Source organism: Paroedura picta, chromosome 1 (assembly GCF_049243985.1).
Source record: "Paroedura picta isolate Pp20150507F chromosome 1, Ppicta_v3.0, whole genome shotgun sequence".
Taxonomy (NCBI): Eukaryota; Metazoa; Chordata; class Lepidosauria; order Squamata; family Gekkonidae; genus Paroedura; species Paroedura picta.
Genome location: NC_135369.1, coordinates 18,746,319 through 18,774,213, shown reverse-complemented (window position 1 = coordinate 18,774,213; position 27,895 = coordinate 18,746,319). Strand labels below are relative to the sequence as shown.

Below are 27,895 nucleotides of genomic sequence, written 5' to 3'. Positions count from 1 at the left end.
GGCTAAGGTCCCTCCCTTCCCCATCCACTCCCAATCTCCAGGTGTCGCCCAGCCCAGAGGTGGCCACCCTAGTCTCCCGCATCCCACCGCCCTCCTTGAGCCCCTTGTGGGAGGCCACCCGCAGGCGTCCTTGCTCCCGCTTCCCCCCAGCACCAAGGGCAATGTGGTGGGGAAAGGTCCTCCAGCATCCGCTGCGGCGGCGTTGCCACGGAAACGGCATGTAGGCAGCGGCTGCATCTCTCCCTCCCCCGCCCCCCCCCGGATCAGGTGATGCTCGCGGCAGGCCTTGGGCGCCCGAAAAGCGAAGGCGGAGAGAGAGACCCGCCCTCCCGTCTCCCCCCTCCCGGGCGCGGCGGGGGCGGGGCCAAGCCCGGAAGAGGCCGATTTGGGAGAGGCGCCGGGAGTCGAGGGGAGGGGAGCAGCCGGGAGGCGGCCGTGGCGGCGTCGAGCGAGTGGCGGCGGCGGCGGGGAAGCGCGCAGGTGTTTGCCATTGGCATCTCCCTTCCTTGGGGGGGGGGGGGGGGCGGCGGGCGGCCTTCGGGGCTCTCGGTTCCTTGCAACCCGTCCCGGGACCCCGCCTTGCTCGCTTCTCCCGGGGGCAGCTGGAAGCCTCCTCCGCAATTGGGCCTCCCTGGCTGCGTGCCCGGGCGTCCTTCCTGAACCCCCCACCGCCGCGTCGTGGCTGGGCCTTTGGAGACCCCAATTCGGCTGAAGCGAGAATTTCGGTGTCTGTAGCCCTCTCCCCCACCCCCAAACTGGGCCCCAGATGTTTACTTTTAGGCTTGAGCCCAGGAGCGCTTTGGAGTTTGAGGGGGGTCAGCTTTTGGGAGTGGACGGTGGCTAAGCTTGGTTTTCTCTCTCGCTCTTCCCCATCCTGACTTTTAACTTTGTTTTTTTGTTCTTCCCTGTTCAGAGTTAAATTCTGGAACGCATGTGTGCAACTTTTGGACACCCCCTCCCGATTTTAGCCGGATCCCTGAGAGGTTTAGCTCTCTTATCTTCAAGTTGGTCTGAAGTAGCACAACAAAGCTTGTCCAATGGCACCTTGAAGACCAACAAAAATGGTTTTAAGTCCAACTCAACTTTTGTTGTCTCCTTTATCTTGTGGAGGATGGAACATTAGGGGCTGAACTCCTTTGACAAAAAAGGAAGAGTTGGTTTTTATGCCCTGATTTTTACTATTCGAAGGAGTCTCAAAGCAGCTTATAATCGCCTTCCCTTCCTCTCCCTGCAACAGACACCTTGTGAGGTAGGTGGGGCTGAGAGAGCTCTGTGAGAACAGCTCTAACAGGACTGTGAGTGGCCCAAGGTCACCCAGCTGGCTGCATGTGGAGGAGGAATGAGGAATCAAAGCTGGCTCTCCAGATTGGAGGCTGCTGCTCTTAACCACTACACCAATCCTATTTAACTATCCTATTTCTCTCTCTCACCATCTCCATTGACTCACCCCCCCCAGTGCCGTGGCTCCTTATCCCGACTTGAGGCGGAAAGCTGGGTGCAGTGAGAATTCTTGCTTCATGGGAAATGGGGGACAGAATACAGCAGTGCAGACCAAGCAAAACCAAGATTGTTCTGTTTCCCTTGCCCCTGTTTAGCCTCCAATGCATAATTCTCTCCTCCTGCCCCAGCACTGTTGTTTTGGGGAAGAGTATGTGGAACCAAGAGCCTCTTGTGGCACAGAGTGGTAAGGCAGCAGACATGCAGTCTGAAAGCTCTGCCCATGAGGCTGGAAGAAGGTTGACTCAGCCTTCCATCCTTCCAAGGTACTCGGTAAAATGAGTACCCAGCTTGCGGTAAACGGTAATGACTGGGGAAGGCACTGGCAAACCACCCCGTATTGAGTCTGCCATGAAAACGCTAGAGGGCGTCACCCCAAGGGTCAGACATGACCCGGTGCTTGCACAGGGGATACCTTTACCCTTTTATGTGGAACTGAGCCCTCACCTGAATAACCCGGGCTCTCCTAATCTCGGAACCCAAGCAGGGACAACCCTGGTTAGTATTTGGATGGGAGACCACCAAGGAAACCCAGGGCTGCTATTAAGAGACACACAAGGGAAGCTACCTCTGAAGGTCTCTTGTCTTAAAATACTTACATGTTTGTCAAAAGGCAGCTGTAACTTGATGGCATTTTCCACCATCTGGAACAGCTGGATCAGGCCAGGGTGTTTTGTTTGCAACTTAGGGTTTGCGGCTTCTTTTAACTGACTTCTGGAGTATAATGCCTTGAATTGAGTTTTAATTGCCACTGCACTTATCACAGGGCATGCTGGAGATAACTTGGCCTCTTTGGAGCAGAGAATCTTGCAGATTTGTGTGTTTCCATTCTCACTCCCCCTCCAACAGGAAAAAGGTTCTGAAAACGTTTGTTCTGACTGGCTATTAATCCAGAATTTCCCCCTCCCCCAACTGGAGAAATTCCAGCAAATTGCCAACCCCTCTTCTCTACCTCCATTGTTGTAACAAGCCCTGCTTCATTAGTTCCCCCAGTTCCTTATCTAGCCTTTCTTGGGATCTCTTTAGAGTCCCCCACATCCCTCTGGGTCCGTTCTGGGCTTCCTCCTTACCCTTTACATTACCCTTCTTTCAAGTTCTCTGGAGTCAGTTCTCTTCTTGGCCACCTGAGTCTGGGATTAAGGCTTCCTTGTGCGCTTGGAGCTCTGCTAACCCTGCCTGGGGATCCTTTTTGTGTCTTCTCCAGGGCCCCTCCGTCTCCGGGTGATGCCGAGACTGCAGAGTGCCTGGTCCCCAAGGGGCTGGTGAGCTCAGAGAAGCGACTCCACCGCCGGCCATGCTCTGGAGTCACTGACTTCTGGGCCACCCGGTATCTCTTGATGGATGTCAGCAGCCTCCAGAAAGGCAAGAGGCGTCGACGGCGTGGCCTGCAAACCAGCAGCCAGAGTCTCTTCCCTGAGTAGGAGGCCCTCTCGTTCCAACCCAGCTGGGATTCAAGAAGAACTCCTTCGCTTGCCTCTCGGTTGCATAAGAAGCCGCTGCTCCATTCCAGTCTCCTCCCAACGCCATTGAGAGGCATTTCTTGCCCAGCACGTCCCTCCTACGGGCCATTCCTGGCTTCCCTGGATCCGGGTCTGTTGCTGCCTTCTGCCGGGGCCATGGCAGGCAGCACCGGCCCCCTGCTGCTTTGGGCCCAGGACGTGGCCACGCTGCTGATCCTCCGGGTCCGCCGCACCGTCCTGCAGACGGCCATTTTGCTTTGTGTCTTACTGCTTCTCCTCTGGGTCTCCATCTTCCTCTACGGCAGCTTCTACTACTCCTATATGCCGACGGTCAGCTACGTCAGCCCTGTACACTACCAGTTCAGGTCAGTGGCTCAGATAGGAAATGGGGTTGGGCGAAGAAGTCAAGATCGGTACTGGGTTCCTGTAGCGGGAATGGTCCCTTTGCTTTTCTGGTAGAAGAAGAAGAAGAAGAGTTGGTTCTTATATGCTGCTTTTCCCTACCCGAAGGAGGCTCAAAGCGGCTTACAGTCACCTTCCCATTCCTCTCCCCACAACAGACACCCTGTGAGGTGGGTGAGGCTGAGAGAGCGCTGATATCACTGCCCGGTCAGAACAGTTTTTTATCAGTGCTGTGGCGAGCCCAAGGTCACCCAGCTGGTTGCATGTGGGGGAGCGCAGAATCGAACCCGGCATGCCAGATTAGAAGTCCGCACTCCTAACCACTACACATTTTAGTTATGCAAAGGCAAGCCCCCTGTTCTTTTTCGTGGCCTTTTAGTTCCTTTTGTTTGCCACCTTCAATTTCCTGGCTGAAAGAACTTGTCACACATCCAATGGCCGGCTGATATACCAAAATGAGTTTTCCTGGTGTTAACACGACTTGTTTTCTGTTTTGCTGTCATGCGTACCCATCTTCCCCCTTTGGAATTTAATTTCCAGGCTTTTGAATTACTCTTAGAGAATGTTTTAATCCCCACCCGATTTATAGAGACCTTGCAGGGTTTTCATAGGCCAGAGATATTCAGAGGTGGTATGCCATTGCCTTCTTCTCTGTCATGGCCATTGTCTCCCATCCGAGAACTAGCCAAGGTCATCCCCGCTTAACTTCTGAGATCTGACAAGATTGGGCTAGTCCGGGCTGTCCCGGTCGCAGCCCTTGAATAATACTCTTAAACAATTACATTAAATTGGTGTGTGAATCAGAACTGTGTACCCTGAAGGAAGCCCACACATTGTGTTTCCACAGAAGTCACTATTCTGGGCGTGTTTTGCTATTGTAATTTTGGTGTGTCTGTAGGTTAGGTTTGCACCTGAGGCTGACCAATGATCTGCCCCCAATGGAGGCTGATTGGACAACTGCAAGAGCAATAAATCTTACATTCTTCCTCTGCAAATAGGCTGGATGCATAGGAGATACTGTGAATGCAGTTAGAGGGTGGAAGTTCCAGCTGTTTGCATGCATTCATACACACACACCTGGGAGGCTGCAGTTGAACTGAGGCAGTAAATCTATGTCAGGGCTGTACCACTTCAGACTGCAAATCCTGGCTGCGTGGTTAAGTGCTCCTGTGGTCTATACTGAAAACCATTATAAAAAAATAATTGCACATAGAAAACTGATGTGTCAGGGAGCAGTCTAGCAACCTTTCTGGCAGTGTGGGGTGTTTAAAAAAATTGGAGGATGTGAAGGTGCTTTATATTGAATCAGGTAACTGTGGGGTGTAGTGGAGAAGGATGTTGGACTGGTGCAGAGGTGGCTGGCAGGGGCTTGTAGGAATTGTAGCCTGTGAACTTCTGGAGAGTCACAGTTTGGCCACCCCTGCACTCGTGTCTAGGATCCCTGCTTATGTCCTGAAAGCTCACAGGGTGATCTTAGGCCAGGCATGTGCTTTCTGTCTAACTTACTTCCCAGGGGTTTTGTGGGGATAAAATAGAGGAGAGGGGAATGATGTAAGCTGCCCTTGGTCCCCAGTGGGGAGAAAGGCAGGGTACAAATGAAGTAAAATAAATAGTTATATTCTCTGCCACGGCCAGCCGTGGCTCTCCAGGTCAAGGCCCTTCCATGTCATCTACTATCTGATCCTTTCTGACTGGATATGTCAGGGTTCTAACTGGGGACCTTCTGCAAGCTGAGCATGTGCTCGACCACTAATACTTTCCCCCCTCCCCACCACAGTCTGTAGTGATTCAGCCAATGTGTGGGTTTGAGAAGAACCTTGCTAGAGCCTGGTGGGCGTTCAGGGACAGGTGGGCATCTTGAGAGACCTTGGAATCTTCCTAAAGTGTTGGGACCTGACTTTGCTCTTGGGGTGGGTCCTCTCATTTTTTTCTAGGTCGGATTGTAGCTTGTCGGGACCAGAGCTGTGCTCTTTTCCTGTCGCCAATGTTTCCTTTCTCAAGAACAGCCGTGACCGGGTAAGTGGCTGATATCGGCATGTTTTACGCTTGGACTGTTATTGATGTGTTTCCATAAACCAGAATTCTTCAGCCTTTGGTCCACTGAGCTCAGTATTAACAGCCCAGAGGGAAAGCTGTGCTTTTGGGAGAAGGATCTTTCTCAACACCTACCACTAGATAACATTTTTAGGGGTCCGGAACTGACCCCAAGATATTCCCATGTATCGTTTGCCCTCTTCCACTCTCAGTTAACTGAAACTGCTGAAGAGGGGGTGATAAGGAAAAGTTATGCCAAGCTAAAACAATCTTCTCCTCAAAATATGTTTTGAGAAGGTTTATCTTCACATTCGGGATTATTAGGAAAGGGAATGGGGGGGGCTGATATTGTAATGCTTTTGTATACATCTGTGGTGTGGCTATATTTCAATATGCGGTGATGGCCGCAGGCATAGAGAACTTTAACAGGGAATTAGATAGACCTCTCTTCCATGAATCTTATCAGTGGCTGCTAGTCATGGAGACTGAGGGGAACCTCCATGATCAGAGACAGTCAGCCTCTGAGTCCCAGGGCCACGGGGCTACATCAGGAGAAGTCCTTGGTCTCTATGTTTGTTTTTGGGCCTCCAGAGGAACTGGTTGGCCACTGTGTGAGAAACGGGAATAGATGGATTCTATTCTGATCCAGCAGGGCTCTTATGTTCTTATGCAAATTTTTTTTGGGGGGGAAGGCCACCATTGTTTGTGATGCTCACTATTCAGAATGCTTTGCATACAATCCTGTTGTAAAGGAAAGTATCTTCTTAAAGTCCAGGAAAATGCAAGTGGAAATCCAGTGAAGGGGTAGGGGTGGAAGCATGCATCAGAATGTTGACCCAGTCAATTTAAAATAATGTCCCAGATAAAAAATTGAGAGAAACATCTTTGTTTTAACTCACTTCCTCAGTAACGTCCTGTAAATTCAATGGTTTTGTTTTTTAAAAAGCTGTTTCTCAATCAGAGACATCAGTACCACAAGCCAGGATAATTATGTTCTTGTGGGCCACAGGACAACAAGGTTTGCCAATCAGTATCTTTCATCCTCCATATTGGCGGATCATTGTCCATGGGGTCGCGATGGGTCGCACACGACTTCGCACCTAACAACAACAATCTTTCATATAACAAAAATTGGAGTTACAAATAACTGGCCCGCCCATGTTTCTCTGGAAACTTAAAACGCTCCTATTGAACAGGCTTGGATGCCTTTTTAGGTCCAGCCTGAGACAAGTGGACAGAAGGCTGCAGGTTTAATTGAATATTTATTCATAATATGTTATACTGCCTAGGGTGCCTGCAGCCTCAAGAACAAACCATGAAGATAATTCACAATGATAACACTTAATCAAATCTCCTGCTGTGGCAGGACAGTGACATGGGGAGGATGGGGATCCAACCCCCCCCCCCCCAAGATGTTTCAGTAACTTGGCTTTTTGCTTCAGAGGACCCACAAAAATAGCTCTGTAGAAAAGTGTGGGTGTTGAGTTTCTGGGGTGGGGTGGGTTACCTCTCACCAGTTTTCCCATTACAGCGTCAACCTGGTTTTTCTTGACAGCTCTGTTCAGGATGTGTGAAAGATGAGCAATTTCTCTCACACACAGACCACAAACACACATGTGGAAGATGAGTGATCACAAACACAACCCCCCCCTCTCACTCTCTCACTCTAGCCTTCCTAGGTATTCCAGAGTCCATGGGGAGAGGAATCTCTCCCCAAAATCCAGGAAGCTCAGTTCTTTTAGGACAACCCTGTAAAACAGGGTTGTGTGGTTATTTCCATATTACCAATGAAATGGCTGCAGGCTGACAGAGTGAATGGCTTGGTTTGGAAACCAACCAGGGAGTTGACACTCAAGGCAAGATTTGGGGAACCTCCCGTCTCACATTCTTAGTCACTGTGCTAGACCGGTTCTCGACAGCCTCACACTGAAGGCCATGTGGTGTACTGGTCCGCAATTCACATCCCTAGCATGCTTTCTCCCAGATGTTGGCTGCTAGTGGTCTAATAGGAAGGGCCTCAGACAGTGTGAACTCTTTTCCTAGCTAGGCTTTGTGCTCAGGCAAGTAGCCATTTCCTTTCCTTGTGGCTGCTGTTTGTTTTTGAGATAGAAAAAGTGAACTGGATAACCTGGCTAGAGTGGGATCCCTCAACTTTGCCCCTATGGGGGCTTTTGGACTTATGAGAAAGGATATCTATATATATCTATATATATATATATATATAGGCCCTGTCCGTCCAGGTCCACCCTGATTGGCCCTCCCCTCCAGCTCCCACCCTCCCTCCTTGCCTGCTAGAAGCCTTGTGGCTGCAGCCTCCATTTGCGCCCAGGAGGAGAGAGGCAGCTACAAAGCTTTGTGGCCCGCAGGGACGCTCCCCGGTTTTCGAGGCGGGGGGAGGATTGGAGCCTCCCAGTGGGCCGCAACAGGTAAGCTGAAGAGGAAGCCCTTCCCCATTCCCCTTTCTGTCCCCTTCTGCCCCTTTCAGAGCCCAATTTTAAAATAGGCTTTGATGCTAGTGTGTGTGTGTGTATGGCTGCCATGTGGGAGCTGTTAGGAGGCTGCAAACCAATCGTTTTCTTATGAGACGAGTGGCTATTTCCAAATGGGTGCCCTCTTCAGACTCAAAGGGGAGCCAATGGGGTGCTGGGGTTAGGACCAGCCTTTCTTGTGCTTTTTGCCCTTGAGAAACCCCTGAAACATTGTTCAGGTGTTGAGAAACCCTGGAAGATGTCAGCAGGCCACACCCATGGAAGTCATTTTCAGGACTGGGGCCCCTCCCCTTTCCACCCCCTCCAGGACCATTATTGGCCATTTTGTAGTGGGGGGGGAGTCAACATAACCTTATATGGTTGTATTGCCCAGTATTTTAAAAAATATTGAAAAATATATTAAAAATTAATTAACTCCCACGCAATTTATGAAAGCCTTCTGGACTGTCAAAGAACCCCAGCCCATGAAACCCCTGTTGAGAAAGCCTGGGTTAGACTGTCCAACTAGAATCTGGGAGAACCAGGTTTGGATTCCCCACTCTGCCCTGGAAGCTAGCTAAGTGATCTGGGGCCAGTCACGTCCCTCCTGCCCAACTGAACTTCACAGGGTGGTTGCAGTGAGAGCAGCGGCCTCTAATCTGGAGAACCGATTCCCCACTCATCCACAGGCAGCCAGCTGGGTGACCTCGGGCTAGGCAGTTCTCTTAGAGCTCTTCTTGTAAAGCAGTTCTCTGAGAACTTTCCCAGCCCCACCTACCTCACAGGTTGTCTGTGGGGAGAGGAAGGGAAGGCGATTGTAAGCCGCTTGGAGACTCATTCAGGTAGTGAAAAGCAGGGTATAAAACCTAATTTCCTCTATAAATGAAGTGAATAAAATAGAATTTTAAAATAGCATTCCTGAAAAGGAACTTGAGTCAGGCACCAAGAGCACCTCTAGTTCTAGTTGCTTAAAAAGTGAGATACGGAGTTCCTCAGTTTGCCAGCGTTGGATAAACAAACTACAGCTCTCAGCCTCACTCCATCCTGAATGTCAGTCTAACAGGCAATACGGTCCGTACGGCAGGGGAGAAGTTGACGTAGCAGGATAAAATAAACAGAACTTATCTTGTCTCTGCTGGCGACACTCTCTTTTACTGGATCACAATCCTCAAGTAACCGAAGGCATCGCAAAATTCCTCCATGGGATTTTCTGCGAGTGATCTGGGATCTGAATTGCTTTGTCTTTTATATACATGCTCTGTTATGTTATTATGCCAATTAAAAAAAGTGAATTAAGACAAAAGGCCTTCTGAAGCAACTCTGATGATGTGGAGGGCAGCCTTGTCTCTTTGAACCAAGAAGGCCCCAGAAACATATTAGCAGGCTGTTGTGGCTTGCACAGATGCAACGTGTGTGTGTGTGTGTGTGTGTGACAAGATTAGCTCAGCAGAGTGCTTGGTCAGACACAATGCTTTCCTTGGTCAGACACAATGTCTCTCTCAGGTGAAATTGCTTCGTGGTGGGAGTCACCTTTCTGAAATACTCTGTGTCTACAGGTCCTCATGTACGGCCAGCCGTATCGCATTTCTGTGGAGCTGGAGCTGCCGGAGTCTCCTGTCAACCAGAACCTGGGGATGTTCATGGTGGTCATATCCTGCTACACCAAAGGCGGCCACATCATTTCCTCGTCAGCCAGATCTGTACGTGCCCGGGATGGGGATGGGTGGGCGAGGGACGGCTGCCAGGGGAACCATCTCTGCTGTGTTCTATAATTGCTACTCCTCGTTGTGAGAACGAGCATACCCGGTTCTTGCCCTGTCTGTGAAAACAAAAGGGGTGTGTGCGTTAGATGCAATCTGCAAAGGTGATGTTATCTGGAAAGGTGCCTTCCTAGTTCGGCAGCTTTCCCCATAAGCCTGGCTAAATTTTGCAGCCTGGCTTGGCTCAAGAATGTGATTCCGAATACTGGAGTGAATGAAAGGTCCTGCGTGGCCACAACTTCTGGTCTGGAAATTTCATGCCGAATCTTGGAGCCAAACTGAGGGACCGGCAAAGTGAACGGGACCCTCTACCGTGACTCACTTGTTCCTCTGATGCGTAAAAGATAACTTTTAAAAGTCAGCACTGGAAAGAGAGGTCTGTCAGCAGGGATTGACCATAATGGTGAAATAGAACCTCCTTAGGCAGAGGTGCTGTACCTTTGTGGTGGAGACAAGCAACGGAAGATGCCCCTGTTGGTGAGCGTCCCAAGGTTGGTTGCGTCTCAAAACAAAATGCTGGACTCTTGTTTTGATTAATATGCAGTTCTCAAATGAAGCTCCTCTCTTTATCTTTTCCTGTCCTCAGTAACTGGCCTGGGTTATCTGTACAATCAGAGGTACTGTGCTGTACTAGGATTGCCAGCTGCAGATTGGGGAACACCTGGCGATTTTGGGAGTGGACTCTGAGGAGAATGGGGTTGGGAAGGGAAGTGGGCTATAATGCCGTTCTGTCCACCTCCCAAAGCAGCCATTTTCTCTAAGTGAACTGTTCTGTCGCCTGGAGATCTGTTGTAATCTTGGGAAATCTGCACCCACAGGCTGGAGGCTGGCCAGCCATATGCCATGTGGGCCATAATTTCAGGACCCTGTAAAAAACTGGCAAAATATTAGTCACTTTGAACTGGAGAAACTAGAGGATGTAGCTCTTTTGTGGGTTAAAATGGCAAAATGTCTTTTTTAAATCACTTATACTATATATTACCTAACAATTTTTATCAATATTGGCTGAAATAGATTCATATTTTGTTACAGAATAACATAAAAAGACTGGCTTGTGTTGTGACTTCCTCTGTTTTGGTCTTTTGCCTATTAATTTCTTTTTCTCATTTGCTGGTCACTTATCTCTGAAATCACTGTAAAGCAGGCCTTGTTATTGGCTGCCCTCCTTCAGGTGAAAGGGTTTTTCATAGCTGCACTGGCAGCCACAACCACAAGAAAATCAGGAAGGTTTTCCATGGTCAGGGTGTGGTTCCATTCTCCTTTCAGACTCTCCTTCTTAAACTCTCCATTCTCTTCTCCCTCCCCCCGCAAAGAAGGTGGTATGGGTGGCTGCTTCCTGTGGCAGCCATTTTGTGCTTGGCTCCACCTCCTATGGCTGCCATTTTGTGGTAGTATTCCCTATCTTTCAAAATTCCAAAGACGCCCACAGATTCCGAAAGGTTAAGGACCACTGTCCTAAATGATGACCGGGTTGTCTGTTTTGTTTTCATGAAAGTTAGTCCAATAATGACTTGGATCCAGTGACAGATTTCTGCTAATAGAAGGGATAGCGTGATGTTTGGTGACTTTTCCCTGTTGCTGTCCCTCAAAGTCCACTCTCTGCCCTCTCCAAGAAGTATTTTGGGCTTCAGTGGGACAAGGAGATGAGCAAGTACCATTCCCTTGACAGAAATCCCTTCCTTTAGCAGAAATTACCACCGGGCCCAAACCATCACCCTGTTGGCTGTGATGTCTAAATTAAACCTCTGTGTTCTGAGGAAGTGTATTTCTCAATACTAGCCAAACTGAAGGAAGCTTCAGCATCCTATTTGTAGATGTTTTGAGGGATATCCGGTTGGCCAATGTGAGATTTGGAAGTTGTGTAGTATCTCTGATTAAGATCACCCAAGATACCACAAAACAGTGTGCAAACTTTTGAGTTCTTTGGACCTGTTTAAAAACTCTAGGGTGGGGGACTTTCATGGCTGCTTAACATCTTGTACCAGGTAGGTTTGCAAAGGTTGTAGTGCTGGGTGGGGCTGCTGTTAGGTTATTCCTTTTTCCTCCTAGGAAGACCAGTGGCAGCCTTTGACTGCAGTTAAAAAAACTAATGGTTAGCCAAATGAGGAACGAGATGCTGGAATAGGTGGCGTGATCCAGCAGGATTGGTCGTGCCTTAATTGCCTTAACACCTGTTCCTCAAACACATCACTTACTGGACTCAATCTCAGACATAAGAGAAGAAGAGTTGGGGTTATTATTATACTCCGCTACCCAAAGGGATTCCCAAAGTGGCTCACAAACACCTTTCCTTTCCTCTCCCGCCAGCAGACACCCGGTGGGTGGGTGGGGCAGAGAGGGCTCTAAGAGAACTGCTGTGCAAGAGCAGCTCTGAGAGAAGTGTGACTGGCCCAAGGTCAGCCAGCTGGCTTTATGTGTGGGGATTCACACCTAGTTCTCCACTTTAGAGTCCACCGTTCTTAACCAATACCATGCTGGCTAACTTGCAAGACTGCTCCTCTTCCTTGGCTCTGCCACAACAGCTCTGCTCATTGGAGCAGGGTCTTCTGTAGGTGCAAAACCAAAATCAGCAACTTGCCTGTACATGTGCAGCTATGGAACAGCCTGCCTGAAGGAAGCCAGGGAAGCTCCCACTTTCCTGGCTTTCTGCAAACAACTCAAAGCTGAATTATTCAAGAGGGTTTTCCTACACAGGCAGCCCCACACCAAATGATTCACAAAGTTACTTGGTTAAATTATTAGAAACTGTGGTGTATACCAGTGGTTCCCAACCTTTTTATCACCGGGGACCACTCAACGCCTTTTACTGAGGCCTGGTGGGGGGGGGTAGTTTACTCCTCTGCTCTCAACCACTGCCCTAACACTCTCTGATCGCTATGGTAATGTTTAAACATCCCTTCAAAATAAGATACAGACACGCCACAACAATGAACATAAGGAACATTTTATTTTCATGGAAATTTTAACTCATGACAATGACAAATCAATAGGAACCCTGAGCTTGTTTCTCTGCAACGAGAGACAATGACACCCGAGAGACAATGACACCCGCAGTGTGTTGTAAAGGGCCGGAGGGTATGAAGTAAAGGGCCGGGGGGGGGGGGGGGGAGGCATCCTTCAGGGCTCACTGCCAATTAGTCGAAGGACCACATGTGGTCCGCGGCCCACAGGTTGGGGATCGCTAGTGTATACTATTGCAGGGGTGGCCAACCTGTGACTCTCTAGATGTCAATAGACTACAATTCCCACGAGCCTTTGTGACACAGTGCTGGCTGGGGCTCATGGGAATTGTAGTCCATTGACCTCTGGAGAGCTACAGTTTGACTATTGGGAACGGTTTGCTGAAACTAGGATTCCACTGTGTAATGTGCATCATTTGATGTGTTGTGTTAACACTTACGATTGGATCCAGAGCTGTTTTTAGACTTCTGGTTGGGCGGGCGGGCAATCCTAATTCCCGTTTCACCATTCATTGAACGTCCCAGCCTGTGTTGAGTCTCTCTCTGTAATTAGACTTGAGCCCCAGTAATAAAGGTGGGTTATAAACAAACAAAATCAACTGCAACCATTCTGATTTCTTTAACAAATAATCCATTTTTCTTGTACTTTTTAATGTGCTCATGAGTGTTTTTGCAGGTGTGGTATCTTCTTTAAAAAGGATTTCCGTTTTATATGCCGAAAAATACCACTTGTGCTGCCAGTTTTCTCAGTTCCCTAATCCAGTTGTTCACCTCTGGTAGGGACATTCTCTTCCAGGAGCACAGCATAATTCTTCCAGCCATTTTTTATTTAAAAAACCAGCACAAACTAACCATAATTGGTGTTCTCCGCTTAATTCCCAGAACACAGGATATTTTCCTAAGGTTGCAGGCAGACATGGAAGTAAACAATTATATTTAGAATCTTAAGCACTTCCTCTCTTAATACATATGGCACAGGTTAGTGGCTTCTTTCAGGAGGAATGGCATGCCGTACCTGGCAGGGATATGAATGACCATGGAAATTACCTTTACGTCTTTTTCTCACCCTCCTCTTCTCCATTTTTAAAAAAATGTTAAGCAAAATACAGGAAAGATCCGTGCAATCAGATATCAAGCTAGGCTGATGAGCAAAATATTAATAAACAGCTGATATAATAAATGTTATAGCACATGAAACCAAATAATTCTTTCCATTCATTCACTACCTTTATTGGCATTCCATAGCATTACAGCATACAAAAGAGAAAGATCAAACAACTGGAAATATATATATCAACACTAAAAAAGCTTAGTACTAATATAAATCTGATCCAAATAAATAAAACAAATCTCTTTAACATTTATACACGTTAAGATTTGACACTTTATTTTGTTTAGTTTAAAGTAACACGGACATCTTTCAGTTGACTGTCTGCATACAGTTCTCCACATTCACAGGTTGTTGATCTTTCCCATTAATGTAACCAGTCAGCATTTCCTAAGCCAGCTATCTGTTTTGGGCAGGGATTTCTGCTTCCAGCTTTTTCCACAGCATTAGCCTTGCTGATGTTAACCGTGTTGCATGCCAACTATTCATCCCTGCTTGTACATCGTCCTTGTACTAGACTCAGTGAAATCATTCTTGTATCCTGCAGTGCCCTGTATCCCAGGACCTACTCCTCATCTCCAGTATGTGTCTCCTTTTGTGCAATCAGCTAATGATCTAGTAGAGATAGTGGTAGAGCCAGGTTGCCAATTACAACTGATTTCCAGACTAAAGAGCAATTTCGGGGGGGGTCACTTTGGAGAGTGGATGTGTTGGCATTATACGTGGCTGAGTTCTTTCCCCAAACTCTACCTTCTTTGGCCTCAACCTGGAATTTCTGAACCTGGAGGTGGCAACCATAGGTAGAACACAGAATGCTTATGTAGAACGTCCGAAATTCAGTCCGTGGCATCTTCAGTGATTTTGGAGAAGGCCTTTCTTTACCTAAGCCATTGGTGAGTTGTTCTCATAGCAGGTGGCAACTCGGCCAAGTCTCCCAGTGTTTTGATCGGTATAAAGCTGTTAATGTATTTTCCCCCCTTTTAAAGCAAGCCAGAGTTAGTTATTCCCTTGCAGCAGGGTCTGAGGTTTCAGCCAATTGCTTTCAAAACCACCTTGAGCCTCAGGAGAGGGCGGTATATAAATGCAAAATACAGTAAATCAATGAAACTCCCATTTGTGAAAAAGTCTCTGCTGTGAAAAAGAATGTTGCTTCCTCCCTGGAAGCTTTGCTAAGACTAACTTCCGTTTGTCTGTTGCCTTGCCCTAGCCTCCAAGTCTCCTCTGCCCCCCCCCCGCCAATCCATTTGGGCACGAAGAGTCCAGGATGCCCTCCTGGAGAGACACAACCACCTTTCAAGGCCACCATAAGAGCTAGCAGCACCATGGCAACAGGACAGGGGATTGCTCTGCCAACTAGCTAGTTGACCCACTACTGGGATAAGTCACACCTAAGACGTTTAATCAGGTGCACTGAAAGAGAATAGAGCAAAGCAATAAAAGAGCAAATGGCTAAATCAGGCAGGGTTTTGACACGGGACTGGTGGTTCCGTTTAAAATTATTGGCTTGGATCCTGTGAGTGCAAGGATTTCAGGATTTCCCCCACCCTTCAGTCCTTCCTGGAGACGTTTCCAGCCTTGAGAAAGCATATTCCCGGGGTCCAGGGACTTAAATATACTAATGCTGCACCAATTGGACAAGGAGAAGGGGGCACAGAACTCCTGTTCTGAGTGACATCATTCCCTTCATCCTCTCCAGTATATTCATCTGATCATGCAAGGTCCTTAGCCCTGGGAAAGAGCACTAATTTATAGTGTGCTGTGGAAATCCTTCTGCATCTGTCTGCACAATCAGAGGCTGGGGGAGGAGGCGGTCCGCATGCTTGTGGGTCCCCCGGACTCATGCTCATGGTTGCCTGCTATGTTGGCACAGATGCATAAACTTTGAATCAGTGAAAGGGGAAGCAAAAATGTGCCAGCAGTTCATTTTTTCCCCTGCCGTCATGTGGGTATCCTTTCATTGCCTGTTTGGAAAAAGCAGAGGCTTTTTTACCACGTTTGATTGTAAAAAGTCCTAAAGTGGTAAAAACTCAAAGCAAAATGTCAACGAATGCCTACCACATGTTTTTATTTCCTTGCCTAGGCTATGCTGCACTATCGCTCAGACCTCCTGCAGCTCCTGGACACCATGACCTTTGCCGGACTCTTCCTGTCGGGCTTTTCAGAACAGAAGCAAACCGTGGAGGTCGAACTGTTTTCAGACTACAAGGAGGACTCGGTGAGGGGCGATGGGGTTCTGACCCCCCTCTTGGAGGTCTGCTGTTCTCCAGATAGGACTCTTGATTAGTCCCTCCCAGGGCTGGTCTCTTTTTCCCCCACCCCAAGGCTTGCAAAGTTTGCCTCTGCCTATTAGATGTCAAGTTGGGAAAAATCAAATGCCCCTGTGACTTTAGAGAGCGTCGGTTACATGGATCTAACTAGTTTATGCTGACTCCTGAATGCTCTTTGTGGGTCTTGGCCTTCTGGAAGAGGTGGCCAGCTTATCCTCTTATGGTTGTGACATTTTTATTCATAGTCTTTCTGTACTATTTTTCCTCACTGCTCAGAGGAGCTGAGTCAAGGGGTGCATGGTAGGAGGCTGAACAACTGGATTGGAGTCCAGTAGCACCAGTTTTCAAGAGTCAAAACTTCCTTTGTCAGAGATTTGGCTCTCAAAAGCTCATACCACAAGCAACGTGGGTCTCTAAGGTTCTACTGAAAGTGGCGACCTTCTGCAAGCATCTTCATGGGATGTGGGGAGGTTGGCTTCATAGTATTTTTCTCAAGGCTATGAATAAAGATTTTGGGAGAACTGGTCTATCTCTACTGTACTGAATTCTAGCAAAATTCACTGGGAGATGATGCCATGGAGGTTTTCATCCAAAGTTTTGCAGGAAATGGTTGGATAAGGGTCAAGAGCAGGCAGGAGAGATGAACCCTAATTAGAAGGGGGGGAAACCCTTTCAAGATGTATAATGAGCAGGTCTGTTCAAGGTCAGGGCTTCATTTGTCACCCCAAATGCAGGAATCTCTGTGCCCTTTGCTCTTGCCGTTTTAGTAAGGGCTGGCTTGCTCCTCACTTTGCATCTCTGACTTTTCCCCTAGTATTCTCCAACAATCGGCGCCTTGGTTGAGATCCAGAGCAAGAGAATCCAGATCTACGGGGCCCAGTTGCGAATTCATGCCCACTTCACTGGCTTACGGTAAGGACTGAACACCTATTGTGTAATATGTAAGGTGATTGAAGTGGGAGAGGATACTTTAGTCTTGTTTGGGGTTGGGAGAACTTCGCTTGAGAGGCTTCCCAGGTGACCCCCTCTTATGAACAAAGGTCTTGGATCATAGAGGTATCTGGTCTCCTAAGATGTAATGCACTTTTTAAATTCTCCTTGTATTCCACCATCCCCTTGGAGGCAAATGGCAGATGACATTTAAACATAACATACATTACACATATAAATAAAAATGTAATTTAAATTTAGGCTTTAAAATCATTTAAAAGCTGACCCCTCTCACAGAATTAAAATGTACACGGGATGGTTGATCAATATAAGGTTACTTTTCATAAGAACATAATAAGAGCCCTGTTCAATCAGATCAGTGGTCTATCTAGTTCAGCCTCCTGTCTCACACAGTGGCTAGCCAGTTCTTCTGAATGGCCAGAAACAGGGCATGTAGGATGAGGCCTTCCACTCATAAGAACATCAGGAGAGTCCTGCTGGATCAGATCAGTGAGGGTCCATCCAGTCCAGCCTCCTGCCTCAAACAGGGGCCAGCCAGATCCTCTGGGGAGCCAACAACAGGACAGAGAGGCTGAGACCTTCCCCTCATAGGCTGAGTCCTTCCCCTGCGGGCCCGGCTCAGGATACCACCCCCCCCCAGTTGGGCGGCGGGCGCATTTTAGCCCGCCCGCGGAGACTTATGGATCCAATAGGATTCCGGAATGCTCTGTGGGACCCGATGCCTCCTGGCGACTCACTGGCGGCCCTGGTGGCGGACTGGCAGTCCCGCCTATCGGCTGCCATAGATGAGATCGCCCCTAAACGTCTTCTCTGCCCTCGACTCAAACGGGCACCCTGGTATACCAGGGAGCTTCGGGAGAGAAAAAGGGAAGTGAGACGACTGGAGCGAGTGTGGCGGAAGACTCGCGACGAAGCTATGAGAACATCTCATCGCACGCTTATGAGGGCGTATGAGATGGCGGTGAAAGTGGCAAAACGGGAATTTTTTGCCGCGGAAATCGCGTCCGCAAGCTCTCGCCCGGCCCAACTATTTAGAACAGTTAGATCCCTCACCGCCCTTGAGGGGCGCCAAAATAGTAGGAAATTAGAACTAGGCTGTGAGGCTTTAATGAGCCATTTTGCGGACAAAGTCTTGTCGCTCCGCCACGCTCTTCCCGCCACAGTTAATACAGTAAATGAACTGGAGACCTGTTGGCCGCCTTTGGAGGTGACGTTCGATGGCTTCAGACGGCTCTCCTTACCCGAAGTGGGCGAGTTGCTAGGTTCGGTCAGAGCGACCACGTGCCCCCTCGACCCCTGTCCGTCATGGCTCCTCAAAGGAGGGCGCCAGAAGATAGGAGGCCAGCTCAGGGATATTGTCAATCTCTCCCTGGATTCCGGGGAGTTCCCTGAGCAGCTAAGGGAGGCAGTGGTTCGCCCTCTCCTGAAAAGATCTATGCTGGATCCGCGAGACCCAGACAGCTACCGCCCGGTATCGCACTTCGCATTCCTGAGCAAGGTGGTTGAAAGGGCCACGGCAGACCAGCTCCTGGCATTCTTGGAAGAAACTTCGGCACTCGATCCATATCAGTCTGGCTTCCGACCTGGCCACGGGGTGGAGACGGTGCTGGTCGCCCTGCTGGATGATCTCCGTTGCCAGCTGGACAGAGGCGGGTCGGCAGTGCTGGTTCTTCTGGACCTGTCGGCCGCTTTTGACACCGTGGACCACGAATTGTTGGTCCATCGCCTCGCCGAAACGGGGATACGGGGCACAGCTTTACGCTGGATACGCTCCTTTCTCCAGGACCGGACTCAGAGGGTAGCAGTGGGGGATGAGCTCTCGCGCTCCTACAGACTTCCATGTGGAGTCCCACAGGGCGCGGTCCTCTCCCCCACATTATTCAACGTCTTTATGCGCCCTCTGGCCCAGCTGGTGCGGAGTTTTGGACTGGGTTGCCACCAGTACGCTGATGACACCCAGCTCTATCTCCTCATGGACGGCCGCCCGGACTCTCCCCCGGAACCATTTGCCAGATGCGGTGACAGAATGGTTCGAGCAGAGTCGTCTGAAACTCAACCCCTCCAAGACGGAGGTCCTGTGGCTGGGACGTAGGGGGCGGGATCAGGAAGCGCGCTTGCCCACCCTGGGAGGGGCGCATCTCACCATCGCGTCCCAGGCCAGGAATTTCGGCGTGATCATTGATGCCTCCCTAACTTTGGAGGCACAGATCAAAAGAGTAGCAGGCCAGGCATTCTTCCAACTTCGTCAGGCCCGACTACTAGCGCCCTACCTGTCCCCCGAACACCTGGCCACGGTGATCCATGCAACGGTCACCTCCATAATAGATTTCTGTAACTCGCTCTACGCGGGCCTTCCCTTGTCCTTGATCCGGAAACTTCAGCTAGTGCAGAATGCAGCTGCTAGGGTCCTAACTGGCACACCTTGGAGGGCCCATATCCAGCCAGTGCTGAGGCAGCTGCACTGGTTGCCAATTGCTCCCCGGATCCGGTTCAAGGTTTTGGTTTTAACCTTCAAGGCTTTACGCGAGTTGGGACCCACATACCTGAGGGACCGCTTATCGCCCTATGCCCCCCCGTAGAGCTTTACGTTCTGCGGGAGAAAATCTATTGGTCGTCCCCGGCCCTAGGGAAGCACGCCTGGCCTCGACCAGGGCCAGGGCCTTTTCAGTCCTGGCCCCCGCCTGGTGGAATGAGCTCCCGGGAGAGCTGCGGGCCCTGCGGGATCTTTCATCGTTCCGCAGGGCCTGCAAGACGGAGCTCTTCCGCCAGGTTTACGGTTGAGACCAGGCTTAACATCTATGCCCCCCCGGGACCTGAGGATTGGGATTAGAGACGGGTACCACCAGTATCCCCTCTCCACTTGCTAGGGGGGGAATGGGTAGTTGATTAGCCGCTCTTGCCAGGTAGTTATTAACTATTGATATGTTAATTGGTTTTTAATGTATTTTATGGGGTTTTATACTGTTGTAACCCGCCACGAGCCGCAAGGGAGTGGCGGGTAATAAATTCAATAATAATAATAATAATAATAGGAACATCAGGAGAGCCCTGCTGGGTCAGACTAGTGATGGTCCACCTAGCCTCACACAATGGCCAGCCATCTCCTCTGGAGGGCCAGCAACAGGACACGGAGGCTGAGGCCTTCCCCTCATAGGAATATCAGGAGAGGCCTGCTGGGTCAGACCAGTGAGGGTCCATCCAGTCCAGCTTCCTGCCTCACACAGTGGCCAACCAGCTCCTCTGGAGGGCCAACAACAGGGCAGGGAAGCCGAGGCCTTCCCCTCATAGGAATATCAGGAGAGGCCTGCTGGGTCAGACTAGTGATGGTCCACCTAGTCCAGGCTCCTGCCTCACACAGTGGCCAGCCAGCTCCTCTGCAGGGCCAGCAACAGGACACGGAGGCTGAGGCCTTCCCCTCATAGGAATATCAGGAGAGCCCTGCTGGGTCAGACCAGGGGTCCATCCAGTCCAGCCTCCTGCCTCACACAGTGGCCAGTCAGCTCCTCTGGTGGGCCAACAACAGGGCAGAGGGGCCATGAATCTATCAACCGTAATCCCCTTTAAAGCCATTTATTCTTGTGGTCTTCACTGCATCCTCTGGTAGCTAATTTCACATGTTAATCCCTCTGTGTAAAGTAGCGTTTCCTTTTGTCCATCCTGAAACGACTGCTCATTAGCTTCATTGGACATGCTTGAGTTCTAGTACTTTGGAAGAGGGAGAAAAAGTTCTTACAGAGTTCTTGGAGATAGAGTGATGTTGAAATTACTTTTAGGAACACAGCATGAAGGACTGGACTCCTGCATAACTAATTGTTCTTCCTTTTCGGTCCCTCTCTCACAGGTACCTGCTCTACAACTTCCCAGTCACCTCAGCCATCTTGGGTGTGACCAGCAACTTTGTTTTCCTCAGCGTCCTCGTCCTTTTCAGTTATCTGCAGTGGATCTGGGGCAGTGTGTGGCCCCGAGACTCCCTTTCTATACAGGTGGGAGACGAGACTTTGCTGCGGGGGAAGGGGGGGCTGCTGCTCTTTGGGTACCTGACCCGAGGAGATCTTTGAGCCGTTTTCTCAGTGCTTCCTCTTCATTGAAAGTTCTGTGTCACATGGAACTTATGAATTCTCAGTGTCTGTCCTGTGTTGAATTGTATTGCCTTAGGACAGGGAACGAGGAATTGAAGCTTGGCCAATCATGGACTTGGCAACAAAGCAGGCAGAGCTCTGCCTGCTTTCTCATGCTTTCTCATTCCGATTCTTCAAATATTGAGGGTTCTTTCCACTCTAGGATATTACAGGATAAAGGTAGGGCCACTCCGGATCAATCATGCTTGTTGCAGAGGGAAAATTTAAATCGGACAAAATCAAAATGGAAATTGCATCAAGTGGAGATGGCAGGGACTGAATCGACCTGGGATTGGAATAAAATCTCCGTGCAGATTCAACCCAGGTTGTTCACTGCCAATCTTCTGTGCCCTCCTGCAGGTGTCTGGCGAAGGAGGATCTGGAGAAAAGCAGCGAGAAGATGTGCACAGGCGGGTTGTGATCCCCAAAGCAGGTAATGTGGGGAGGGGGGCCGGGTCAGGAGGGCGGGGCAGCTGGTGGGGGAGGGAGATAAAATCAAGTACATGTTTGGGGAGTGCATGTGCGAAATGCAGGTGACAGTCCCAGTTCAGTCCCAGTAGTGTTCCCATGTTTCCTTAGTGTACCCGTCAGGTAACATGAGAACATGTCAGCCCTTGTCCCTCCGAAATTTAATTTAATATCCTAGAGTTGGAAGGGGCCATGTGGGCCATCTAGTCCAACCCCCTGCTCAATGCAGGATCAGCCTAAAGCATCCAGGATAAGGATCTGTCCAGTCCCTGCTTGACGACCGAGAGCACAGCTTTCTTGGGCAGCCCATTCCATGTTGCCATCTGTGGTGTGGTTCAGGGGCAGCCTGGCGAGCTTCTCACTGTGGGGGGGGGGCGGGAAGAGGGAGCCACGGCCCAGCGCCGAGGCCTTCGCGGGCCGCGACCTGGGGGTTTGGGGACCACTGCCCTAAGGCAGTAGTCCCCAACCCCGCGGACCTTGGCGCTGGGCCGCGGCTCCCTCTCCCCGCCCCCCCGCAGTAAAAAACTTCCCAGGCCGCAAGCTTGTGGCCCGGGAAGCTTCTTACTGCGGGAGGGGGGGGCGAGAGGGAATCCGGGCTGTGCCTGCGCATGCGTGGCATGCGCGGGCGGGCAGTTGCCCTGCTGGTCCCCAGCCTCAAAAAGGTTGGGGACCACTGCCCTAAGGCCCACGGGGAGCTTCCCATGTGAGCTGAGCAGCCAGCCTGCCCCTGCCCCCTAACAAGCCTTGCAACTTCTGTCTGTTGCATTTTTTTATCTCGCCAAAGAACTCAGGCCAGCATGCCTAGATGTAGTTTTGAACCCAAGATGCCCGATCCTAGTCCCCCTGCACCACACTGGTTCCTATTACGGAGGCTTCCAAGAGCCAGCATGGCTATTAGCCATGAATAGGCCTCTCCTGCTCAGTTGAAGATGAAGGACCCAGGTGTGGCTGTGTATTCGAGGAGGTGGTCATACATTTTGCAAAGAAGAGCTGGATTTGGATCATAGAATCATAGAGTCGGAGGGGGATCTCCAGGGTCATCTAGTCCAACTTCCTGCAGAATTCAGGAACTTCACAACTACCTGCCCACCCACAGTGACCCCAATTCCATGCCCTGATGATTGCCCCCCCCCCAAAAAAAAGAACAGTATCCCTGGCCACTCTGGCCTGCAGGAAATTTGCTTCCCAATCCTGAAGTGGTGGTTGGCAAGTCTCTGGGCATGTAAGAAAGGGCCACAAGAGTCAAGCGCTGACACAATCCCTTCTGCCCAGCCACTCATAATCCGCCTAAATTCATAGAATCAGCGTCTATATCAGATGGCTATCTAGCCTCTGCTTAAAAGCTTCCAAAGGAGAACCCACCACCTTCCAAGGAAGCCTGTTCCACTGAGGAATTGCTCTAACTGTCGGGAACTTCTTTATCCCATTGGCTCTGGTCTACTCCATCCTCTGTTTAGTTTTATGATCCCCAATCCCCGGGCCGGAGACTGGTACTGGTCCATAGATCAGCCGGTACCAGGTTGTGGCTCCTCCTTGTCCTCCTCCCCGGCTGCTGCCTCGGGGGGCTGCCCTGCCACTCTGCCGCTGGCTCACCTTTGGTGCTCTCTGGCAGCTGCCATGGCTGGGGCTCCCCCTTGGCATGGCCCTGCCCAGCTGCAGCTGGCAGCGCCCCCCAGTGGGCAGTCAGGGGCACCTGCGGGAAAGCAAGCAGAGCAGGAGCTCAAGCTGCAGCAACATCCCTCGGCAAAAGACTACCACCCCCCCAGTCCTCAGTAAAATTGTCAAGCGTTGACTGGTCCCCGGTGATAAAACTGCTGTACGGCACTTCGGCCAGATAGAAAATTCAGAATATAATACAGACATTTCCATCCTCTGCGTGGCAGCCTTTCAAGTACTTGAAGATGCTTATCATATCAACTCTGATGTTAATAAGCTGGAACATGAGACAAATGGCTCTCTCTCTCTCTCTTCTGCAGGCCCTGAAGAAGCAGAAGAAGCACCCCCAGCACAACCTGAAGACATAGGTGCTGCTGAGGGTGCAGAGCCAGAGCTGCCTGGAGCAGGTTAGAGCTTTTCTTCTGTGGAATTTGGACCTCTTAAGGACCTAAGTCAGCCATGAGACCGAACCGGAAGTCCATCTGATTCAGCCTTCTGTTGCCCAAGGGGCCATCCCAATGCCCAGAAGAAGTTTGGTTGTGTATGCACACATGCATGCACAACCAAGCTGCCTTGGGGCACGAGAGGAAATGCTGCTCAAGGCTGTGTGGTTTTTAGAAAATCAACAGGATTATGTTTGGGAAGGATTTCATAGCAGACTCTTGTCAGGAGCAAGAGTTTCTCACTCTCAGGCCAATCTGGCCATCTAAGTGGGCACCTCTGTTGGGAATGGGTTCCATCATGAAATAGTTTCCAAACTTGGGGTGGAACTAGAGGCTGCGTAGGACAGGCCCTGTTGTATAATAAAGGGATGGAGGTCTGCTTCTAATGCTTAGGAGGATGCCGATATGGGGAGCTACAGCACCGTCACCTCCCTTCCCTAAATGTGGCTGCCCCATCAAGTCTAGCTTAGACCCAGGATACCTCTGATACCCCCAACCTGATGGCCCCCTTCACAATCTGGAAGCAGCTGGTGCTGGGCTGCTTCTGAGAGGGAGGGGTCCTGAGCCTTCCCTTGGAATGGAGGCTACTAGGAGCCCCAGGGAGGGTGAGGGAAACGACAACTCTGTTTTTCAAGCTTTAAAGATCACAGTAGTTCGTACATTCCTCGTAGGAGAACATTCCGATGTTCTGTACTGCTAATATGTTTATCCTGCCCTTCCTGCAAGGAATTCAGGCAGTGAAATAGTTCTCCCCTTTCCCTTTTTACATCGAGTAGGTCTCATTGAGAGAGCTATCAGCCTTTGCCGGGTTCATGGCACCAGAACAGGAGGCTAAAATTCTCCTCCACCTGCATTGTTGATGCAGAGTGCTGGGTTTTTCTTGGCCTTTAATTTTGGCATAATCCAACAACATTGTTGCTCTTTGGTCTTGTTCATTCTGGGGTTGACTAGCCAATGAGGGAGGAGCCCAGTGACTGAATCCCCCCTAAACACTGGGCCACATCCACCTTTCTGGCTTCTGGGATTGCAGGAGTCTTTGAAAATCGTTTTCTCAATCACAAGGACTCAAAGCTTCCTTGGAGGGATGGGGGGGTTGGGGGGAATGGACAGACTTAAAAATTGAATTTTGCATGTGCTGCTGCTTTTTTTACACTTGATGAACCTCCAAATACAGTCTTGGGTGTTTCCTTTCCTGTCTTTTTTAAGTGGATCAGTTAAAACTGTCAACAAAACTTTATGCACAGAGTTGGGCTCCCCATTCTGCCTTCTGACTCTTGACTGTTCTTGTTTTTACACAGTTGCTGTGATGCAGGCCACAAAGAGCAAATATGGAGAACCTGATTCTGGATCAGAAGCCAGCTTAGGTAAAGACGGGAGGCCGGTGATGGTGGCTGTGTCTCTGTGATCTCTGTATCAAAGCCCCCCACCCTACCCTGTCATAGATCTTTGGCTACCTAGAGAGACCATGGGAAAGCAGCATTCCTAGCGGAATTTCAAAAAATTGCAATAATCAGTAGTTTCCTCTCATAATTAATACCTATTTTTTGAAGTATAGAAGCTGGAGATCTTTAGGCATTGGGAAGACTGTTCCTTCGAGGAGGGCAATGAGCCTGTTCCTTTTGGCAGCAGGGGACAGGACTCGCCATAATAGGATGCTAGCTGGGTATTAGGAAAAATTTGACAGCAAGAGTAATTCAGCAGGGGAATTGGCTGCCTGGGGTGGTGATGAGCTCCCCCTCATGGGCGGTCCTCAAGCAGTAGCAGGAGAGATACTTAGGCTGATCCTGCGTTGAGCAGGGGGTTGGACTAGATGGCCTGTATGGCCCTTTCCCAACTCTATGATTCTGTAATATTTCAGTTAGACATCTCAAATTATTAAAACCAGTATGTTAAAAGTACTTACTTAAAAGCCTAGGAGTTTCCGCCCTTTCTCAAAATGTATGTGGAGATAGGAATAAAAAGCTATACTGTTGTAACTCTATGGCGGTTAGTCTGTCCATTTTACTTTTGTATATGTGTGTGTACATATGAGTGTAGGGAGGCAAGAGTAAATGAATGGGGAAAGACTGGCTCAGTGGTAGAGCCTCTGCTTGGCATGCAAAAGGTCCCAGATTCAATCCCTGGCACTCCAGTTAAAAGCACCAGGCAGGAAATGATGGGAAAGACCTTGATCTTGGACCCTGGCTCAACACCCGACTGTCATCCTCTCATAAGCTGATCAAATTACCATAGCCTTAGTTTGGTCATTTTATCTCCTAGGGAACATCCAGGCATGATTTGATCTCGAAACAACTTATTGATCTTTGTGGCAGCTCACGAGAAGAACCTGTTTCAGAAAGTAACGTGTAGAAAACATTTCTCCTTGTTTTTCTGCAGAGACAGATTTTGAGACTGTGGACAACTCCTCACTGCTCACCGAGGCCAACTTCCCAGTGGCTTCCCAGGAGACAGATCCCTCAAGCCTGCTGCCCTCAGAAGGAAGGGCCCCGTCACCGGGGACAGAAATCCGCCAGAGAAGTGCTTGCTCCAGTTCCTGAGAGGTCCTGGTTGCTCGACCTCCCTCCCCTCGGTATTTGCACTTCTAATAGCCTACGCCCAGCACAGGCCTTGTTTGCCCCAGGGAAGCTGCGCCTCCCAGCTTGTGTTTACATTCCAGCCCCCTTTTCCCCTAGTGCCCGGAGACACTGTAACTTAATAAAATTTATCTGCTAATCATTAAGGTGAATTGGTGTGTGTGTGTACTGAGTGCGTGTGTGGGAGGCACGGGAAGGAAGGGGAGGGGCTGTAGGTCAGTGGAAGAGCGTCTGCTTGGCGTGCAGAAGGTCCTGGGTTCAATCCCCTGCACCTCCAGTTAAAAGGACCAGGCAGGAGGTGGCGTGAAAGACCTCTGAGATGCTGGAGAGCCGTTGCCACCCCAAGTAGAGAATCCTGATGATGAAGGAGAATGGTCAGAGTCAGTATAAGGCAGCTCTGTGTGTTTTTGAGGTCTGCTTGCTGCAGATGAAAGCTGCGTGGACTGTGTTTTAAAAAATTCTACCTACCTACATTAGGCACAAATGCATCTGTTCATTCAACATAAAGTTACTTTGGCAGCCTGTTCAGAGTTTTCCAAGAATACACAAAATGTTGCCCACACATTAGAATCATAGAGTTGGACCGCCAGGGTCATCTAGGCCAGGGGTAGTCAAACTGCGGCCCTCCAGATGTCCATGGACTACAATTCCCAGGAGCCCCTGCCAGCGAACGCTGGCATGGACATCTGGAGGGCTGCAGTTTGATTACCCCTGATCTAGGCCAACCTCCTGCAGAGTTCAGGAAATTAAAAACTACCTGCCCACCCACAGGGACCCCAATTCCCTGCCCAGATGATGCTTCTCCCCCCCTCGAAAACCAGTCTGGCCTGGAGGAGATTCACTTCCCAACCACAAAAGTGACAATCAGCATTTCCCTAGGCATGTAAGAAAGCGCCACAAGAGCCAAGCACTGACACAGTCCCTTCTGCCCACCCACAGTCCCTTCTGCTCACAATCTGTCTAAATTCACAGAATCAGAAGGCTGATTAGGATCAGAAACTTCCATTTTATAACCTGAGAGTGGAGTTTCTTTACAATGATCATATGAAGCTACCTTAAGTCAAGTTGACTATCGGCCTATTTACCTCCATGCTGTCTCATCTGATTGGCCGTGGCTCTCTGGCATCTCCAGCAGAGAGGCACCTTCCCCAGCAGCTGTTAACTTTGCTGCTTTAACTGGCGATCCTGCAAACTGGGCAGAGGATCTTCTGCATGGCTGTGTTGCAATAATGTGGGACTGCAACCAGTAAGAAATACGGTATTCAGGTGTGGAATTTAGTTTCCTGAGAAATCTCTACCTTACTTTCCTCCATTTAGTGAAGCAAGTTTAGGATTTACGATTGAGGGTGCATGCTTGAAAAAGGCGTGGGCCATGGATCTGAAGCCAAAGTTGTCCAAATAAGAATCCAGGTGGTGTAAGTCTTCACTGGCAGTCTTCAAGCAAAGGCTGGATACACACTTTTTTTGGATGCTTTAGGATGCTTTGGGCTGATCCTGCGTTGAGCAGGGGGTTGGACTAGATGGCCTGCATGGCCCCTTCCAACTCTGTGATTCTGTAAGGGAGAGAAAAGGGACCTGGTATCCTCCATGGCACAATACTACTAACAAATGTAGATGCAGACAGTGTGTATAACTTCACACAGAACATTGTCTTCTTGCACAGTTTTGGCACTTGGGGGCATTTGAGTCAGACCGCATCTGTGTGCAGTTATGGAGGCCTCATTTAAAAA

At 49.7% G+C, this 27,895-nt stretch overlaps 1 protein-coding gene across 1 annotated transcript; it reads left to right on the top strand.

Annotated features, from left to right (window-relative positions):
* Nucleotides 1–273: 273 nt before the first annotated feature.
* BSCL2 (BSCL2 lipid droplet biogenesis associated, seipin) lies at nucleotides 274–26,311 on the top strand. Its single transcript, XM_077324680.1, has 11 exons — nucleotides 274–480; nucleotides 2,702–3,322; nucleotides 5,294–5,375; nucleotides 9,418–9,561; nucleotides 15,770–15,904; nucleotides 16,771–16,868; nucleotides 20,749–20,890; nucleotides 21,386–21,458; nucleotides 23,470–23,556; nucleotides 24,891–24,956; nucleotides 25,969–26,311. The coding sequence occupies exons 2-11, from the start codon at nucleotides 3,114–3,116 to the stop codon at nucleotides 26,127–26,129; spliced, it is 1,197 nt and encodes a 398-aa protein (XP_077180795.1). The 5' UTR covers nucleotides 274–480; nucleotides 2,702–3,113; the 3' UTR covers nucleotides 26,130–26,311.
* The last annotated feature ends 1,584 nt before the right edge of the window (nucleotides 26,312–27,895 follow it).